The sequence below is a fragment of the Equus caballus genome, chromosome 23, assembly GCF_041296265.1.
Source record: "Equus caballus isolate H_3958 breed thoroughbred chromosome 23, TB-T2T, whole genome shotgun sequence".
In the NCBI taxonomy this organism is placed as follows: Eukaryota; Metazoa; Chordata; class Mammalia; order Perissodactyla; family Equidae; genus Equus; species Equus caballus.
The window spans coordinates 32,150,577-32,171,071 of NC_091706.1; the positions used below are offsets into that span (position 1 = coordinate 32,150,577).

At 40.6% G+C, this 20,495-nt stretch overlaps 2 protein-coding genes across 3 annotated transcripts in view; one reads left to right on the forward strand and one right to left on the reverse strand.

The window, feature by feature from the left end:
* Positions 1-20,495, reverse strand: part of C23H9orf85 (chromosome 23 C9orf85 homolog) — a 225,471-nt gene that overhangs the window by 96,814 nt on the left and 108,162 nt on the right. The window lies entirely within an intron of this gene.
* LOC100630716 (translation initiation factor IF-2) lies at positions 3,942-20,292 on the forward strand. The gene is made up of 4 exons (XM_070248110.1): positions 3,942-4,104; positions 12,572-12,958; positions 17,877-17,978; positions 18,749-20,292. Exons 1-4 carry the CDS (start codon positions 3,942-3,944, stop codon positions 18,826-18,828), a joined length of 732 nt encoding a protein of 243 aa, XP_070104211.1. The 3' UTR covers positions 18,829-20,292.

Consider the following 20,495-nt stretch of genomic DNA (forward strand, 5'->3'; position numbering starts at 1 on the left):
CTGACATCAGTCTTTTGCTCACCAATTCTTAATGTTTTCTGGTTATACAAGTCAAGCATCTCCCCAGTTGGTGACTTATTTCTCTTACCCTTAATAACACCACAGTCTATTAAGCATCCCTACAGATCCCCAGGTCAAGGTGCTCTGTCTGACACTCCACCCTTACTGTTTAACTATGATAATTATGTCTACCCCGCATTTGATGCTTACATGCTGCCACTGGCCTCTGTTATTCTGAAATCTGACTACTCTCATTGACAATAACAGGTTAATTTTGCAATAGCACCTACTATTGTTAGTTTCAGCCTACAAAGACAGCCCTTCCATGATTCTGGTGCCCCTCACTAGTACATTCCTTATCACTTTTATAAAAGGAGTACCTTCTGGGCCCTCTTTGAGAATCTTGACAGCAGGTGGCTTCTCTGGTCTTGTTAAAAAATCCATTCTAGCATGCCCACCGCTCTGAGAACACTGACCCATTCCTCCATATGCTTCCACATCAGTTCTGGCATCTCCACTTCATTTGCTGAAGGTCATCATCATGTTCAAGCTTCAAGGAGCTGTTCCAGCAGCATGTTGGGATGGGCTGCATGTTTCTTCGCTGGGACATTTCATCCTGAGTCATGGGAGAGTGCCCCAATGTCATTTCACTCTCCTCTCTCCAGCTTTATGTTCTGCTTCTCTGCTTCCTCATCCATCCTGATACTCTCAAAATCCATTCCTATGCATGCTTCCCTGGTTCTGCACAGTACATACTAGCCGTGCCCTGCAATTATGTTGGTGAATACCTGTTTCTACCATAGCAGGTATTAAACCTCTCCCCTTGGGTTATGCTGAGACCTGACCCTAGTTATTGGTCTGGAGGCAATGAGCTGGAGGGTAGGGGTGGGAGTGTCAGATCTTGAAAATAAACATCACTGTGCAACATAGTCCCCTCAACTGAGGTCTCTGTATGGTCTTCCAGGTAAGGGGAGGCTGTTCTCTCTCCTCTAGCAAGGAGAACTATTGCTTCTGCCAGCTAGGTGAGTTCAGAGGAATATAAGAAGGGCTTCAAGGTTCTCAAACATATCCTTGTAAATTTCTTCATCCTAGCGCTCTGACTTTAGCATAGGAGACTGGTAGAGGCTGTGCATTCAAGTGTTCCTTGCAGCCCTGCCACCTTATTATTTAATCATAGGCCTGATTTTTAGCATAGGCTGCCCTAGAGCTGCAAGAGACAAGGCTCTCTTCAGATGCTGCCAAGGAAGCCTTCTGGCTTTTACAGTTTCCCTTGAATTAATAGTTGGCTGACCTGCATCTGTTCTTTCCTTCCTTCAAAGTTTCCAAGGCAGACATCCACCCAACTTCATCATCTTTATAATTACCTTGCCCCATATCACTCAAGTGCTGAGCTTTCAGTGTTTCCCCTTTCACTTATACCTCATCCCAAACCACCACACCAATAGCCTTAGCAACTGTGATGCTACAGCATGCAAAGGGTTACCACCACCCCACTCACCACCAGCCGTCTCATCAGTGAGTAAGACATTTCTAGCAGCTCATTCTAATAGTCTGCTTTCTAGGAGTTCTGGTTTAGATTCTTTCTGAAGCAGAACTTGAGACTAGGGCTTGAGCGCAGGTTGTTTATTTGTGAGGTAATTCCAGGAAACAGGAGTGAAGGAGAGGGGAAAGTGAATCAGGGGAAAAAGAAAAGCCAGTACATATGTGTGCATTGTCAAGATCGCTCCTATCTTGATTCCTCTGGTACCTTCTGGAAAGCAGAATTATCCTCCTGAAGGATGGAAAGCCAGAGCATTTACTCACTGGCTCCCATCCCCCATCGGTTGAGGACTGCTCCTGGGGCCATTAACTCCCCTCACTTCTAGGCTGTACTTTGCAGGGTCACCCTTGAATATTAATTAAAGTAATAATCTACAGAAATAGTATAACCTCATGAATTCTGAGCCACGTGGACATAAATGCTTTCTTTAACCCCAAAAACCCTCATAATCACAGGCTTATAGATAATATACATGAAGTTTTGGGGTTTTGTTATAATTTACTCACGGCAACACTATCTGTTGATTACAAAGATTCAGTAAAATAGACCACTTTAAAGCTCCCTTTCAGTTCTTTTTATAAGACTAGAAAGCCCTAGAAAAATAGGCAATAGAAACTTTAAGTGAATTCTTAGCAAGATTAAATATAGATACCAATTTAACTAAGATTTTAATAGGTCTATTACATCTTAACCTTATTGCCTAAAATGTTAATTATCTTATCACTGAACTTTAGATTTCAAGAAGTTTTTCCTATACAAATTTCATGGTTATTAAATGCTACAGTAAAAATCCAACAAGAGCACACAATAGCCATTACAAATAGTCCCTTCAACATCAAACACACATGCTCACACACAATTACATTTAATAATACATTTGGAAGGATTTAACTGTTAGAAAACAATCCTAAGAAGTATTTAAGAGTGACATCAACATCACAGCGGAGTGAGTTGCTCCCTTTCTCTCTCTCCTCTAAGTTACAACTGGTAGGACATCCATTGACCAACAAAGGGTCGTCTGCACAGCACAGTAGAATGCCTGAGAGCTCTGTACATCTGTACATCAGAAGGTGGGGGGACTGGACCTTGTGGAGGCAGTGGAGCCAGGGGAGCAGCAGCAGCTCCCAAGACTAGAGGCTCCAGGAACTGCCACAGCACCTGCAACTGGAGGCTCCAGGAACTGAGGTGGTGCCCGGTGCCTGCAACTGAGACCCCTCCCCATACCCTGGCAGCAGTACCTATAACCCCAGCCCTTCCAGCAGTGGAGCCTGCATCCAAGACCCCAGTCCCCCTGGCAGCAGTGGCAGTGCTCGTGACCTGAGGCTCCGGGAACAACCGCAGCACCCAAGCTTCAGAACCACTACAGCACTCATGACAGAGTCTCCAGAAAACATAGCCACACTCGTGACTCAGCCCCTCCCAGTCCTCCAGCAGTGCTGGTGGTGCCCGCAACTTGAGGCTCCAGCATCTGCAGTGGTACCTGCATCCAAAGGCTCCAGGAACTGTGGGGCTCATTTCCCAGCCCCTCCTTCTCCCCCAGCAGCAGCAGCACCTGCAACCTGAGGCTCCAGGAACTCAGATGGCCCCTGCAACCAAAGCTCCAGGAACCACAGCAGCACATGACCCAGGTACACCTCCCCCCTTGGTAGTGCTGGTAATGCTTACAACACTGGCCCACCTGGCAGCAGCAGTGACACCTGTGAACTCAGCTCCCCAAGCAGCACTCACAGAAAACCCAGGAACAGCAGCAGAGGTGGTGCACACAGCAGGGGCCCCCCAGCCACAGTAGCACCTGAGGTCACGGAAAGCCCAGTTCCAGCAACAGCAGAACCCACAACCCCCATCCCCACAAGCTGCAGCAGCACCTGCAATCCTGGGCTACCCCACAGGCAGCAGTGGTGCCTGCAGACCCAACAACCCCATATGTGGCAGAGGGACCCAAGATCCCAGCTCCTGTCCCACCCTCCCCCTCCTCATGCTGTGGTGAGGGAAACTGTGACCCAGGTGACCCCAGAAGCAATAGAGGTGCTTGCCAGCACAGGGACCCCTGCAGCAATACCTGTGACTGCAGCAACACCAGAAGCATCAAGGCACCAGAAATTTCAGAGGCACAAGCAGCACACTGAGGGCACTGACAACACCTCTGGCAGTTACAGTGGAGAGTAGAAATCTCTGGCTCTGAAATACAACCAGAAGGAGCTCAGAATCAAAGTAAACAAAGCCCTACCTAAATAAGAAAGGTGTTTGCTACTACAAATGTGCCAGCAGAAGGACAACTCATCAAGCACCATAAAAAATTATGGTAACATGGTATCACAAAAAGAAAATGAAAATTCTCCAGAAACCAAACTTATAGTCATGAATTACTGCCATCTAATTGATAGAATTCAAAATAGCTGTCATGAAGAAACTCAATGAGCCTCAAGAAAACTCAGACAGACAGTTCAGTGAGCTCAGAAATAAAATTAATAAACAGAAGGAATACCTCATCAAAGAGATTAAAACTCCAAAGAAGAACCAAACAGAAATTCTGGAGCTAAAGAACACAATAAATGAGATGAAGAGTAAAGTCTAAAGTGTCAGAAATAGAGCAGAGCATATGCAAGAGAGAATTAGCAAGCTCAAAGATAGAAATCTAGAAATCTTTCAGGTGGAAGAAGAGAGAGAACTAAGACTTAAAAAGAATGAAGAAATCCTATGAGAAATATCTGACTCAATTAGGAGAAACAACATAAGGATAATGGGTATCCCAGAGGAGAAGAGAGAGAGAAGCGACTAGTGAGCTTGTTTAAAGAAATAATAGGCGAGAGGGACGTCAGCAACATGGTGGAGTGAGCTGTTCCTTTTGTCTCTCCCCCTTCCGAACCACAACTAAATGGACATTCAGTGACCAAGGGAGGAAACCCACACAGCATAACAGGACGGCTGAGAGACACATGCAGCTATAAAGCTGAGGGTGGAGGGACTGGCTCCCTGGGAAGTGGCAGAGATAGGTAAGCATGCCTGGCTTTCCCCCACAGCCCTGTGCACCCACAAAAATGCTTTCCAGCCTGGCATGCAGGCACCCTGAAAGTGGGGACACATACCCAGACAACCGGAAGAGCAGACAGTGGTAACCTTTACTGGCGCTCGTGATTGCTCTTGCTCTCCTAGTGGGGAGGGGGAGTCCTCCATACCCCTGTGGTGCCTAGAAGCAGCCCTACCCTGGGTCCAGTGAGGAAGCCCTGCCCAACAGGGCACAGTGGCACCGCAGACCATAAGCAGATCTACATGCTGGGGCAGGCATTCTCCAGGCCCTGAGTGACCACTCATAGGGCTGCTGAGCCCCAAAAGAGGGAATGTGTCCTCAGCCTCAGTGGCTATGGGGAGAGTCACAGCAGCCTTGAGTCTGGTAGAGAGGGGGAGCTCATTGTGCCCTTGTGGTGCCTGGGAGCAGCCCTAACCCGGGTCCCAGTGAGGAAGCCACCCCTGACAAGCACAGCAGCACCACAGATCTACGTGCTGGGACAGGCACTCCCTTGGCCCTAAGCAAGCACTCATAGGGCTGCTGAGCCCCAAAAGAGGGAACATGTCTGGAAGAGAGGACTGTGGATAAAGGTGTGGCAGCTTGGAGCTTGTGCGGGTTCAGCTTCTTGGGGGGGCAGGGGTGTCCATAGGGCCCCTGCAGTGCCAATTAGCAGCCCTAGCCCTGGTCTTAGCAAGGGAGCCCCACCCACCAAGCAGAGTCCATGCAAGCACCTGAACATGCCCCAGGCTGGGGCAAGTACCCATAAGGCCCCCACAGCCTCCAGCAGACAGGGTGGGGCCAGAAACTCTGCTCCTGCTTCCCCCTAGAGGTAACAAGTGGAATCTGTGTTGGAAGAATACCACAAATGCCCAGACAAAAGGTTAGCTTGTCAAGCACCATGAGAAACAGCAGCAACAATTCAGACCAGAAGGAAAATGACAATCCTCCAGAAACCAACCCCGAAGACACAGAAACTTACAACCTAAATGACAGAGGATTCAAAATAGCCATCATAAGGAAACTCAAAGACTTACAAGAAAACACGGAAAGACAATTCAAGGAGCTCAGCAATAAAATGATTCCCTTCACCAAAGAGATTGAAACTATAAAAAAAAAAATCAAGCAGAAATTATGGATATGAAAAACACAGTTAATCAAATTAAAAATAATCTAGAATCATTAAGAAATAGAAATGATCTTATGGAGGAAAACATTAGTCTTCTTGAGGATAAAAATGTAGAAATTCTACAGGTGGAAGAGGAGACAGGACTAAGAATTTTTAAAAAATGAAGGAATTCTTCAAGAAATATTCCACTCAATTAGGAAAAGCAACATAAGGATTATAGGTATTCCAGAGGTAGAAGACAGGGAGGAAGTAGCAGAGAGCTTGTTCAAAGAAATAATTGCTGAGAACTTCCCAAACCTGGGGATGGTTTCAGATTTACAGATAAATGAAGCTAATTGAACACTCAATTACATCAATGCTAGAAGACCTTCTCCAAGGCATATAATAGTAAAAATGGCAAAAGTCTGTGATAAAGAAAAAACATAGGGAGCAGCAAGGCAGAAGAAGATAACCTACAAAGGAAACCCTATCAGGCTTTCAGTGGACTTCTTGGAAGAAACCCTACAGGCTAGGAGAGAAAGGAATGATATATTTAAAATACTGAAAGACAAAAACTTCCAGCCAAGAATAATCTGTCTAGTGAAACTTTCCTTCAGATATGATGGAGAAATAAAAGCTTTCCCAGATAAACAAAAGCTGAGGGAGTTCATCACTACTAGACCTCTCCTAGAAGAAATAATTAAAGGTGCACTCACACTGGCAACAAAAAGGCAAAGGTCTACAAAGCTCTGAGCAAGGAGACCAATAGACAGACTTGATCAGAAACCTGCAGCTCTCCACCAGAATAGGGAGGCAAAGGCTCATTACAACTTAAAAGAGAAAGAGAAAGAAAGCATCAAAAGTAATGATAAACACTTCGACTTAGCCACAAACTCACAAAATTAAAAACAGAACAATTTGTAACATCAATTACTCAGAAGGGGAGAGGAAAGGGAAAGAACCTGCTAGGGTTAATTGAGATCAGAGGCTATGAGGAAATGGTCTATCTCATCTCCAAAATCTTTCATACAATCCTCATGGTAACTACTAAACAAAAAATAAGAGCAGAGCCACAAATCACAAAAAGAGAGAAAACTGAGAAATGCCCCTCAGAAAACCACCAAACTGAAATGGCAGTCAGAAATACAAAGGAAGAGAAACAATGGAAACGTAGAACAACCAGAAAACAGGAGATAAAATGGCAGCATTAAGCCCTCACCTATCAATAATCACTCTAAATGTAAATGGTCTGAATTCTCCAATCAAAAGACACAGAGTAGCTGGATGTATTAAAAAACAATACCCAACAACATGCTGCCTCCAGGAAAGGCATCTCAACTTCAAAGACAAACATAGGCTTAGAGTGAAGGGATGGAATATGATACTCCAAGCTAATGGCCAACAAAAGAAAGCAGGTGTTGCCATACTTTACCAGACAAAGCAGACTTCAAGTTAAAAAAAAACAATAAGAGGCAAAAGGGGCAGTATATAATGATAAAAGGGACATTCCACCAAGAAGACAGAACACTTATTAATATATATGCACCTAATACAGGGGCACCAAAGTACATAATGCAATTATTAACAGACCTAAAGGGAGAGATTAACAGCAACACAATAATAGTAGGGGACCTCAACACTCCACTCACCTCAATGGACAGATCATCCAGACAAAAAGTCAACAAGGAAATAGTATATTTAAATGAAACACTTGATCAGATGGACTTAATAGATACATATAGATCATTCCATCTGAAAATAGCAGAGTATACATTCTTCTCAAGCACATATGGATCATTCTCAAAGATAGAACATATGTTGGGAAACAAGGCAAACTTCAATAAATTTAACAAGATTGAAATTATCCCAACCATCTTTTCTGACCACAATGCTATGAAGCTAGAAATCAACCACAAGAAAAAACTGGAAAAGTCAGAAATATGTGGAAACTAAACAACATGTTATTGAACAACCATTGGATCACTGAAGAAATCAAAGGGGAAATTAAAAAATACCTGGAGACAAATTAAAATTAAAATACAACATACCAACCCTTATGGGATACAGCAAAAGCAGTCATAAGAGGGAAATTCATAGCAATACAGGCCCACCTCACCAAGCAAGAAAAATCTCAAATAACTAATCTTAAATTGCACCTAACAGAACTATAAAAAGAAGAACAAACAAAGCCCAAAGTAAACAGAAGGAGGGAAATAATAAAAATAAGAGCAGAAATAAATGAAATAGAGAATAAAAAACAGTAAAAAGGATTAACGAAACTAAGAGCTGGTTCTCTGAGAAGATAAAACTGACAAGCTCTTAGCCAGACTCACCAAGAAAAAAAGACTGGAGGCTCAAATAAATAAAATTAGAAATGAAAGAGGAGAAATTACAACAGATACTGCAGAGATACAAAGGATTATAAGAGAATGCTATGAAAAACTATATGCCCACAAATTCGATAACCTAGAAGAAATGAATGAATTCCTAGACTCATACAACCTCCCAAAGCAGAATCAAGAAGAAATAGACAATCTGAACAGACCAATCACAAGTATAGAGATTGAAACAGTAATCAAAAACCTCTCCCCCGCCCGCCCCACAAAAAATGTCCAGGACCAGATGGCTTCTCTGGAGAATTCTACCAAACACTCAAAGAAGATTTAGTACCTATCCTTCTCAAACTATTCTGAAAAAGTGAAGAAAATGGAATGTTTCCTAACACATTCTATGAGGCCAACATTACTCTGATACCAAAACCAGACAAGGACATCACAAAAAAGGAAAACTACAGACCAATATCACTGATGAACTTAGATGCAAAAATCCTCAACAAAATATTGGCAAACCGAATGCAGCAATACATTGAAAAGATTATATACCTTGATCAAGTGGGATTTATTCCAGGGATGTAGGGATGTTCAACATCTGCAAATCAATCAATGTGATACACTACATTAACAAATTGAGGAATACGAATCACATGATCACCTGAATAGATGTAGAGGAAGCATTTGACAAGATCCAACATCCATTTATGACAAAAAAACTCAATAAAATAGGTATAGAAGGAAAGTATCTCAATATAATAAAGGCCATATATGATAAACCCTCAGTCAACATCATACTTAATGGTGAAAAACTGAAAGCCATCCCCCTGAGAACAGGAATAAGACAAGGATGCCCACTCTCACCACTCCTACTCAACATAGTACTGGAGGTGTTAGCCAGAGCAATTAGGCAAGAAAAGAAATAAAAGGAATCCAAGTTGGAAAAGAAGAAGTGAAATTTTCGCTATTTGCAGATGACATGATTCTATATATAGAACACCCTAAAGAATCCACCAGAAAACTATTAGAAATAATCAACAAATACAGAAAAGTTGCTGGGTACAAAATCAATTTTAAAAAATTAGTTGCATTTCTATACACTAACAATGAACTAGCAGAAAGACAAATCAAGTATACAATCCCATTTACAAGTGAAACATAAAGAATAAAATACCTAGCAATAAATTTAACCAAAGAGGTGAAAGACCTGTACACTGAAAACTATAAGACATTATTGAAAGAAATCAAAGACATAAAGAAATGGAAAGACATTCCATGTTCATGAGTCAGAAGAATAAACATAGTTAAAATGTCCATACTACCCAAAGCAATCTACAGATTCAATGTAGTCCCAATTAGAATCCCAATGACATTCTTCACAGAAATAGAACAAAGAATCCAAAAATTCGTATGGAACAACAACCTGATCAAAAAATGGGCAGAGGATCTGAACAGATATTTTTCCAAAGAGGATATATAGATGGCCAACAGGCACATGAACAACATCACTGATTATTAGAGAAATGCAAATCAAAACCACAATGAGATATCACCTCATGTCTGTAAGAATGGCTATTATTAAAAGACAAAGAATAACAAATTTTGGAGAGGACGTGAAGAAAAAGGGAACCCTTGTATACTGCTGGTGGGAATGCAAATTGGTACAGCTACTATGGAAAACAGCATGAGATTCCTCAAAAAATTCAAAATAAAATTACAGTATGATCCAGCTATTCTACCTCTGGGTATTTATCCAAACAACGTGAAAACACTAACTTGAAAAGATATATGCACCCCTATATTTATTGTAGCATTATTCACAATAGCCAAGACTTGGAAACAACCCAAGTGCCCATCACAGATGAATAGATAAAGAAGATGTGGTATAAATACACAATGGCATATGACTCGGCCATAAAAAAAAGATGAAATCTTGCCATTTGTGACATGGATGGACCTTGAGGGTATTATGCTAAGTGAAATAAGACAGATGGAGAAAGACAAATACTGTATGATTTCCACTCATATGTAGAAGATAAAAAACAAACAACCATAGCTACAAAGAACAGACTGGTAGTTACCAGAGGGGAAGGGAGGTAGAGGAAGGGGGAAGGTGTAAAAGGGTAAAGGGGCACATTTGTAGAGTGACAGATGGCAAATAGACTTTTGGTGGTGAACACAATGTACTATATACAGAAGATGCAATATAATTATGCACACCTGAAAATTATACAATATTATAAACCAATGTTACCTCAATAAAAAAAAATAAGTAAATTTAAAAAATCTAACCACAAATGGCAGAAAAAAATGGAAGATGAAAATAGGAACAAAGAACAGGTGCAATGAATAGAAAACAGTATCAAATATGGTAGATATCAATGCAACTATATCAATAATCACTTTAAACGTCAACAGTCTAAATACATCAACTAAAAGAGAGTGTCAGAGTGATTAAAAAACAAGATCCAACTATATGTTGTCTACAAGAAACCCACTTTAAATATGAGGACACATACAGATTAAAAGTAAAAGGATGGAAAAACATACCATGCTAATACTAATCAAAAGAGAGTGAGAGTAGTTATATTAATTTCAGACAGAGCAGACTCCACAGCAGGGAAAGTTATCAGGGCTAAAGACAGGTATTACATAATGATAAAGAGGTCATTTATCCAAAAAGACATAACAATCCTTAATGCATATGCACCTAACAATATGTCATCAAAATACATGAGTCAAAAAATGACAACTGCAGGGCCCGCCTGGTGGCTCAGCGGTTAAGTGCACATGTTCTGCTTTGGCAGCCCAGGGTTCGCTGGTTCAGATCCCAGGTGCGGACATGGCACCGCTTGGCAAGCCATGCTGTAGTAGGCGTCCCACATAAAAAGGACCAGTCTTCCTCAGCAAAAAGAGGAGGATTGGCAGCAGATGTTAGCTCAGCGATAATCTTCCTCAAAAAAAAAAAAAGAGAACTGCAAGGAGAAGCAGATGAATTCACCATTATAGTTGAAGACTTCAGCACTCATCTATCAGAAATGGACAGATCCAGGAGGCAGAAAATCAGTAAGGACATAGATGAACTCAACAGCACCATCAGTCAACTAGATCTAACTGACATCTGCAGACTACTTCATCCAACAGCAGCAAAACATACATTCTTCTCAAGCTCAGATGGAACATAAACCAACAGGGGCCACATTCTGGCCATAAAACACATCTTAACAAATTTAAAAGAGTAGAAATCATACAATATCTGCTCTCAGACCAGAAGAGAATTAAACCAGAAGTCAATAACAGAAAGATAGGTGGAAAATCACAAAATACTTGGAGATTAAACAACACACTTCAAAATACAACGTGGATGAAAAAGAGAAACTCAAGAGAAATTTTGAAGTATTTTAAACTAAATGAAAATGAAAATACAACTTACTGAAATGTATGGGATGTAGCAAAAGTGGTGGTCAGAGTGATATTTATAGCATTTGATATGTATATTAGAAAAGAAAGATCTAAGATCAATCATCTAAGCTTCTATCTTATGAAACTAGAAAAAGAAGAGCAAATTAAAACCAAAGTAAGGTGAAGGAAATAAATAATAAAAAACAGAGCAGAAATCAATGAAATTGAAAACAGAAAATCAATAGAGAAAAACCAATGAAACCAAAAGCTGATTCTTTGAAAAGATCAATAAAATTGATAAGCCTTTAGCCAGACTAAGAAAAAAAAGAGAGAGCACACAAATTGCTGATAACAGAAATGAAAGAGGGGAGATCACCACAGATCCCATGGACATTAAAAGGATAATAGAGGAACACTGTGAACAATCCTAGGCCCACAAATTTGATAACTTAGATGACATGGACCAATTCCTTGAAAGACACAAACACAATCTGTCAAACTCACACAAGAAGAAACAATCTGAATAGGGATATTCCTATTACAGAAATTGAATCAGTAATTAATAACCTTCCAAAACAGAAAACACGAGGCCCAGATGGGCTCATTGGTGAATTCTACCGAACATTTAAGGAAGAAATTATACCAATTTCCTAAAATCTCTTTCATTAGATAGAAACAGAGGGAATACTTCCTAACTCATTCTATGAGGTCAGGATTCCCCTAATACCAAACCAGACAAAGACATTACAAGAAAAGAAAACTACAGACCAATACCTTTCATGAACACAGATTTTAAAAATCCTCAAAAAACATTAGCATATTGAATCCAACAATATATAAAAATAATTATACACCATGACCAATGGGATTTATCCCAGGTATGCAAAGCTAGTTCAACGTTAGAAAATCAATTTAGGGAATCCATCACATCAAAAGCCTAAGAAAAATCAAATGATTCTATCAAAAGACGCAGAAAAAGCATCTGACAGAATTCCATACTCATGCACGATAAAAGCTCTCAGCAAAGCAGGAACAGAGGGGAACTTCCTCAAATGGATAAAGAACATCTACAAAAACCCTACAGTTAACATCATACTTAATGGTGAGAAACGACATTTTCCCACTAAGATGAGGAACAAGGCAAGGATGTCCCCTCGCATCCTTCCTCTTCAACGATGTACTGGAAGTACCAGCAGATGGAGGTGAGACAAGGAAACAAACAGGCGCGAACCCGCCGCGCTCCGCCCGCACCCGCGCTGCCCCCGCGGCGCCGCCGCTCTGGGACAGGCACGCAGCCCGCGCCCCGGCCGGCGGCTGCTGTCGGCTCAGCGCGGGAGGGCCTCCCCGCGGCGTGTGGTCGGCGCCGCCGGCCCGTCGTGCACCCGCCCGGCTGGCCGAGCTCCCGCTTGCGTCCCCCGGCTGGTCCGGAGTCCCGACACCGCCTAGACCGCGGCCCCACGGGACACGCGGACCGCGCCCCCCGCGCCCCGGGCGGACGGCGTCCAGGGCTCCGGCCGCGGCCGGGGCGGGCGGGGCTTCGGGCGCGGCTCCAAGCAGCTGGGCATCCCCCCCGAGTGAGCGCAGGGGGAGCGGAGGTCCCCCACCCCCGGCCGGGTCACGTGGGAGCAGGGACGTCAGCAGGGGCTCGGGGCCGGGTCGTGGGGCTGCGGGCAGGGTGACCCCTCCGCCCGGTTCCCGATGTTGAGGCGGAGGACCTTCGGTCTGGCTGAGGGAGCTCGTGCGTGCCGGTGGCTCGGAGACCACCGGGGACGGGGCTTGAGGGGTGGTGAGGGCGGAAGCCGGAGCTAAGCTTCGGGGTCCCCCTTCCCTGCCTCTCTCGCCAGCCCTGATCGAGCTGCCAAGCCTGGCACGCGCCTTGCCCGGTAGAAAACCGTAATGTGGGCCAGGTTGGCTAAATTCTCAAGCCAACCTTTTAAGGTTTTCTTTTCTTTAAATCCGTTATTAGCAGTTGAATGAGAACCACATATCTTTTTTGGTCTGTCTACGTTAGTTTTAGTGGTCAGGACCTGACGGTATGTATAATTCAGCGTTAAAAATACGCACCAGGGCTGCCCCTAGTCTTTGTAGCTTGGGGCCTACATATTGTGTATTTCGAAAATAAGAATCCTTTCTAGAGATTCTGAACCTCCTTAAGAAAGCCCAGGTCTAAAAAATCCAGCTGTTCATGCACCTGATTTCTTCTCCTACCTAGAGTGTGTTTTTTTGGAGAGCTTTATGCACTGAGCTGTAATCTGGTACCTATCTGTTCCTAAGCTATCCACATGAAGAGGAGAAAGAAATCTGAGCCAGAATATGGAACGATGGGATTGATAATCATAGGAAAGATCCTAGGAATCCTGTGAGCATAATGGTTTAGACTAGCCTTGCCTGTGATTTTCAGAAATATTTAATATGAAACTCTTAATACTCAGAATACTTACTTCTGTTGTTTGGCTAACTTTCCTAAAAACCAGTAGATAATCTTCCAGCTGATCTGTCCACTGGCATTTATTATGGTTGGGCCAGTGTGGGAAGTGGAGATGTCCATAGGATGATGGTGAGCATAGGATGGAACCCATACTACAAGAATACGAAGAAGTCCATGGTAAGACTTGTATTTAGCGCTGTAACTGAAAATAGGATGATGATTTAGGGTACTATGCAGTATTAGATGCACATAGAACTCATCTGCAGTAATCACAATATCTCTAAATACTAGAATTTTTGGTGGCAGCCTTGAAGGATTTAAAAGTGAAGTATTTAGTTGCTGTTTGCATGGAACAACTTTTTCCATCCTTTCACTTTCAATCTATTTGTGTCTTTGGATCTAAAGTGAGTCTCTTGTGAAGGGGATGTAGGTGGATCCTGTTTCCATGCTGCTAATGTCTGCCTTTTGATTGAAGAGTTTAATCCATTTACATTTAAACTAATTACTGATAAGGAAGGACTTCAGCAATTTTGCTGTTTGTTTTCTATATGCCTTATAGCTTTTTCATCCAGCATTTCCTCCATCACTGCCTTTTGTATTTAGTTAATTTTTTTTGTAACGACACATTTTTGATTCCCTTCTCATTTCCTTTTGTGTATTTTCTATAGATATTTTCTTTGTGGTTACTATGGGGATTGCACTTAACATCCTAAATTCATAAAAGTCTAATTTGAATTTACACCAACTTAACTTTAATAGTTTACAAAAACTTACAAATTACCTCCTTATACATTGTGTGCCCAATAACATAGATTAATAATTTTATGCATTTATCTTTTAAGTGATACAGAAAATAAAAAGTGGACTTATAAGCCAAAATTACAATAATATTAATTTTTATAACTGCCCATGTATTTACTTACACTGGAGATAAAAGTGAGGTATTTAAGATCATGTTTCATAAAATGAGCTTGTCACAGTTATTATAATTCATTCACCCTTTAATTATTTGGTCACCCTGTTAAGATAGAACTGCTTACTACGTGGATGGTGTTTTCTGATAAAATTGCAAGGTGATGCTTTTTTTCTCTTTTAAACCACTTTGAAGGTACGCTCTTCTGCTCTTTTCACAGGATCCACACAGCTTGAGGGCTTAATCTGCTAGATATGGCTGAATCTTTTGATCAGCTCCAGTGTGTGGTAAAAACAGAGTTATGGTTGATCTAATTTTCATCCTCTTTGAAGAGTTTATAGAAGAGAAGTGTGTCACAGTTGCAAAACCACAGGGCTAAGTGTTGGTGTAAGCAAGAGAAATGACCCGAAATGACTTAACATTGTGCTCAATATTTCTCTTATTTTTGAATATTAGACATATGAAAATTATTTGTTGGAGTAAATAAGGAAAAGAATTGATGAAAGAACACAAAATATTTTTCCGTAGAACGAGGGAGGAAACGAAGGGGAGGGGAAGCTATCTCATGATTTATTTTTCCTTATTAGCTACTCAGATAACAGAACTATTACCAGAGAGCCAGTTAAGGAATGCCTTGGAAGGCCTTACATAGTTAGGAGAAAATCAATTTTCCATTGATAGGAATTTCATACTTTTCCAACTTTTTCTTTTTCCTTTTCTTTGCCAATAATAGACATCTATGACGTACTTGTTCAAGTCTTTTTCCCTTTTTTAAAAATTGGATTGGCTGTCTTATTGACATAAAAAAGTTCTTAATATATTCTGTCTAGATCCAGGTCCTTTCTTGGAACTATGTATTGCAAATATCTACTCCCACTGTGTTGCTTTTTTGTTTGTTTACTTACTTAATGGAATGGTGTCTTTTGAAGAACAGAGGTTCTTAATTTTAATATAATCCAATTCATCATTTTTCTTTTATGGTTAGTTAGTGCTTTTTATATTCTATTTAACAAATCTTTTCCTACTCCAAAGTCATCAAGATATTCATCTATGGTTTCTTCTAAAAGCTTACTTGTTTTACTTTTCACCTCAAGATGATTTTTGAGTATGGTGTGAGGTAGGGATCAAAATTAATTTTTTTTTTCCCTATTGATATTGATCCAGACCATTTATTGAAAATACTATCCTTTCCTGACAGCACTGTCATGTCACCCTGGTCAGAAATCAAATGACTATATGTGTGAGAGTCCAAAGTGCACTCATACATACTTGGTCTCCTCATCTATCCTTGGGTCATTACCACACTGTCTTAATTTCCATCACTTTATAATGGCTCTTGATATCTGATTGTATAAGCCTCCCATTTTGTTTCCAAGATTTTCTTGGATAATTTTGGCCTTTCGCAATTCCACTTAATTTTAGAATGACTTGTCAGTTTCCATCATTAAAAAAAATCCTGCTAGGATTTTGATTGGGATAGCATTGAATCTGTAGATCAATTTAGGGAGGGTAGACATCTTTACCTTTTTTCTCAATAATGTTTTGTAATGATCAGTGTCAAGGTCTTACATATCTTAGTTTCCATTTTTTATTATTCAGAATTTTACTGAAAAGAAAGAACGCAAGTTAAATTTATTGGTTCGTAGTACAAAGCCATGGGACACCTTGTGTCTTCTGACTCAAACCCATCAATTACAGATGAGAAAACTGAGCCCCAGCGAGGGCGGGTGTGCCGTTAGCCAAGTGTGGACCCAGACTTGATTCTTAGCTCAGCTCTTACTGCAGTGCTGTCCTGCTTCTCTTAGACGCTTTCAGTTTAGCCTAGTATATAACTTCCACTCTTCTATAAGCAATTTTAGATTTAGTAATCTAACAAAATTGAAGTTCTAATAAGAGCCATATTATAAAGAAAAGTCCTGTTTCTGACATCCGTATTTTCTCTTTTTTAAGTTGTTTAAATCAGGGTTCTTTTTTTTCAATGGGCTTCATTAAATCCATAAATCCCACTAAGTTATGTGCAAAGTTCTACATAGGGACACTTGAGAGAGCCCATTTTAATGACCTCAGAGGATCATGATCCTCCCCCCAGCAAACCAAAAATGTTATGAGAGACTAGGTTATTTTATTTTTTTTGAAGGAGAAAATAAAACCCATCTTAATTTAAAAGTCTCATGTGATATTTCCTTCCTCTTTTTGGTCTGAATCATTTTAAGTGTACATGGAGAAGTTGCTATGTTAAGAAAGAAACAATTACTGAGTGCAGATTTTCATATTTGATTTCTCATTACGTATAAGTTTCTCTTATTATCTCTGTATTGGTTTTATTACTCTGAACGACCTAGCTGTACTCTTAGCTGATTTGTAATAGACACTTCAGTTTCAAGGATCACTTCCTAGATTAGATTTTATAAGTCATACACTTCAGAACATACCTCTGGTCTCAAAATATGTTTCTAAATTGTCTAACCATCCACTTCCAGGGCCACATCCTAGTCCAGCCTCAACATCTTCTGTATTTCGTTTGCTCTCTTCATTGATTTTCTGCGTTTTGGACTCAGGTTTGTCCTTTATAGGAGTCTACGAAAATTCAGAGTCCAGAGCACTCCTCCCTCCTGCATCGTTTTGCTTCAATGTGTCCTCTGCCCGTTTGTCACGTCATTCCCGTGTCAGGAACCTGCATTGACTCTTCTGCCCCCACGTCAGCCTCCAGCTCTGCCTGGCCCTCAGGGTTCTGTAACGTGGTTTGTGTCAGAGACGTGGATCCTGATTCACCTCAGAACTAGTTATTTCAGTAGTAACTTCTCTTAATACTTTGCTCATTCCCTCCGTGATGTCTTTGCTCAGTTTTTTTGCCTTGATAAGACTCTTAATTACTTTGGTGCATGTTAGTTTTTTCTATAAACAGCAAATCATACCAGATTTGTGGTGTAACATCTGCCTTACTCAGTTATAATGTTTACATGTAAATTCAGGGGCAGAAACAGGAGCAATGGAAGAATGCAGGAAAAACTGCCCTTAGATTTTAACCTGTCTTTAAAAATTTAATGAGCGTTGATTGTTTCATTTCAATTTCTATGAACGTGAAGATACATTTCAAATTTCAGGTACTCTGTAGTCTGATGGTAATCTTTTTAACATTTCTTGCCTGTAGGAAGCTCATTCGTACACACCTTCAAAGAGGACTCCTATGGGGAAATCCTCAATGTGGCGATCGGTCGCTACCTCAGACCAGAAAGGAACTTCGATTCTTTAGGTAAAGTCTTATTTAGATCTTCTTAAATGTTACTGCGGCTACCTCTGCTGCTTCTACTAGTAATAACCATAGCAGGACAGGTAATATTTGGGCATTTGATATGTGCCAGGCACAGTTTTAAGTGCCTTACATGAATTAACTCATTTCATCCCCACAACAACCATATAAGGAATTATTCTGCCCATTTCACAGGTGAGGGAATTGGCACAGAGAGGTTAAGTAGTTTGCACAGGGTCACATAGTAAGTGATGGAGCCTAAATTCAAACCCAGCAGGCTGGCTGCCTCTCTCCAACAGTATGGAGTTAGTGACATCTTTATTTCCTTTTCATGTTTTAAGGAACAAGTAAGAAACAATACTGTGATGAGTTCTTTGCATTGCTTGAAGTATAAGAAACAGTAAATCAGAACATTTGAAATGAATGGTATCGAGTATCTTAGTGTAGTGTGATAGTGTTAATTCTGTTGTTGAGTTTCTTTCACAGGTGTAAATACTTAAGAGAATTGATAGTGAATGTTTCTTCCGTTTGGTATTTGCAATGTACATTTTTGCTGATGCCTTTTTCTAAGAAATTGCAAGAAGATTAGGGCCATCTTTTCTGTACTGTTCACTTCTACTTGAGTCTGGAAGAAGGGGTGGGACATTTACAGGGCATCTACCCCGTGCTAGAGATGCTGCCAGCCTTGGAGTCTGCAGGAGGCTGCGCACGGGAGTGGTGGAAAGTCCAGCGGCAGTTTCTGATCATCTTCTCCTGGTGTGTTCTCTCTGCAGAGTCACTTATTTCAGCCATTCAAGGTGATATTGAGGAAGCTAAGAAACGACTTAATTTACCAGCACATTTGAAACTCTAGGAAGACAATTTCTTCCAGGTTCCTAAAAGCAAAATAATGAATGGCCACTGATGAAAAGTCATCTTATTCATTCACTGTGTTCTGGCATTTTACTGCTCATCACTGTGCAGTCTTATCTTGGTTCTATTTGAAAAATCAAACATTTTCCTACAGCTGTGAATTACTTTAAACACCACAGTGTAGTTATGCTTAGATTGTTCAGTTAAACCCATCATGCTACAGTACTAAAAAGATTCATTATAAAAATCAAGATTCTTTTTTATGTATGTAATATGTTGGTTAAAGTGTAGAAAAGTCTTAAGTGTCTTATAATGGAAATGAAATATATAGAGTATGGGTAAAAAGGCAAGTCCCTAGTTGGAGGGGAGAAGGACAGCTGTCATGGTAAAATACTAGCATGTCTGTACTTGTGTAGCGTGTGCTGCTCAACACAAGTGATAAAAGTCAGCGGGTTAAACAGAGATTTGATAGTTTATTATAATCCTCAGGGGGAAAATCCAGACTTTATGATACTTTGTGCATTACTATATTATTACAGACATGAAGACTTGTGAAATTTCATTGTAATCAGTCATTTTCTTAATGGGGTCAGATCATTGTACTGTGCTCCATTTTTCTTCCAGCTGCCTCAGTTCTAATTGGTCTAGACTCCTTCAGCCTATCATTTTTTGCTTGTCTTTCAAAGCAGTAACATGAGTGGTTTTTGAACCTCTAACTCTCTTCTTTTTTTTTTATTTTTTTTAATTTTTTTTAAAGATTTTATTTTTTTCCTTTTTCTCCCCAAAGCCCCCCAGTACATAGTTGTATAGTCTGCGTTGTGGGTCCTTCTAGTTGTGGCATGTGGGACGCTGCCTCAGCGTGGTTTGATGAGCAGTGCCATGTCCGCACCCAGGATTCGAACCAACGAAACACTGGGCCACCTGCAGCGGAGCGGGCAAACTTAACCACTCGGCCATGGGGCCAGCCCCTAACTCTCTTCTTTTTAAGAGTAGATATTCTTTTTCAACATTTTTCTCTATTTCAGTCTTTTTTCCTTTAACCAATTGTCTGTGTCAGGTTTTTTCCCATTTAAAATATCCTACAACTGTTCACTTACAAAAGATTGCATCTGTCTCTACCATTCCATCCCTTCACTGTATGAACAGTGATTAAGTGCATATCTGTATTACATTTTAGAAAAAACCCAAAAACTTCATCTTTAGGGCTCTTCAAAGTTTAAATGAACACACAGCAGTTCATTTAGATATACTAGCTTCTTAAAGAACACAAAATACTTGTTTTCCCCCAGGGAAACTATTTAAGAGCCAATGAAACTATGAAGCCGAAAGTTATTTATTTTTAATGTAATCATATGTCTCTGAGCAGCTGTACACAGTTGTAGTTGTGTATGTACAATGTAATTGAACGCTAAAGAGTGCTTGTAGTTGGGGAAAAGACATAAATAATAAAATTTTAGATAAATAATCTTCATGCTATTATAAATCATCTTCATACTATTGTAAACTTTATACTTCATTTTTTCCTCCTAACTACTAAGAAGTGATTTTTGGCCACTTGAGACTTTTGTTTATATTGGCAGAATGTTGAAATCTTTGTATATTTAGGGAGTTAAGATTGCAGACTGTTTGGGCCCCTGAAACAGGACATTGCATTATTGTTCACTTGAG

Bases quoted from the DNA above. Each gene is read 5' to 3' on its own strand.
- LOC100630716 (XM_070248110.1), top strand. From the start codon at position 3,942: ATGAAGAAACTCAATGAGCCTCAAGAAAACTCAGACAGACAGTTCAGT. The intron at 4,105-12,571 runs GTAAAGTCTAAA...ATGTACTGGAAG, and splicing joins CACAATAAATGAGATGAAGA to TACCAGCAGATGGAGGTGAG. The intron at 17,979-18,748 runs GTAAAGTCTTAT...TTCTCTCTGCAG, and splicing joins AAGGAACTTCGATTCTTTAG to AGTCACTTATTTCAGCCATT.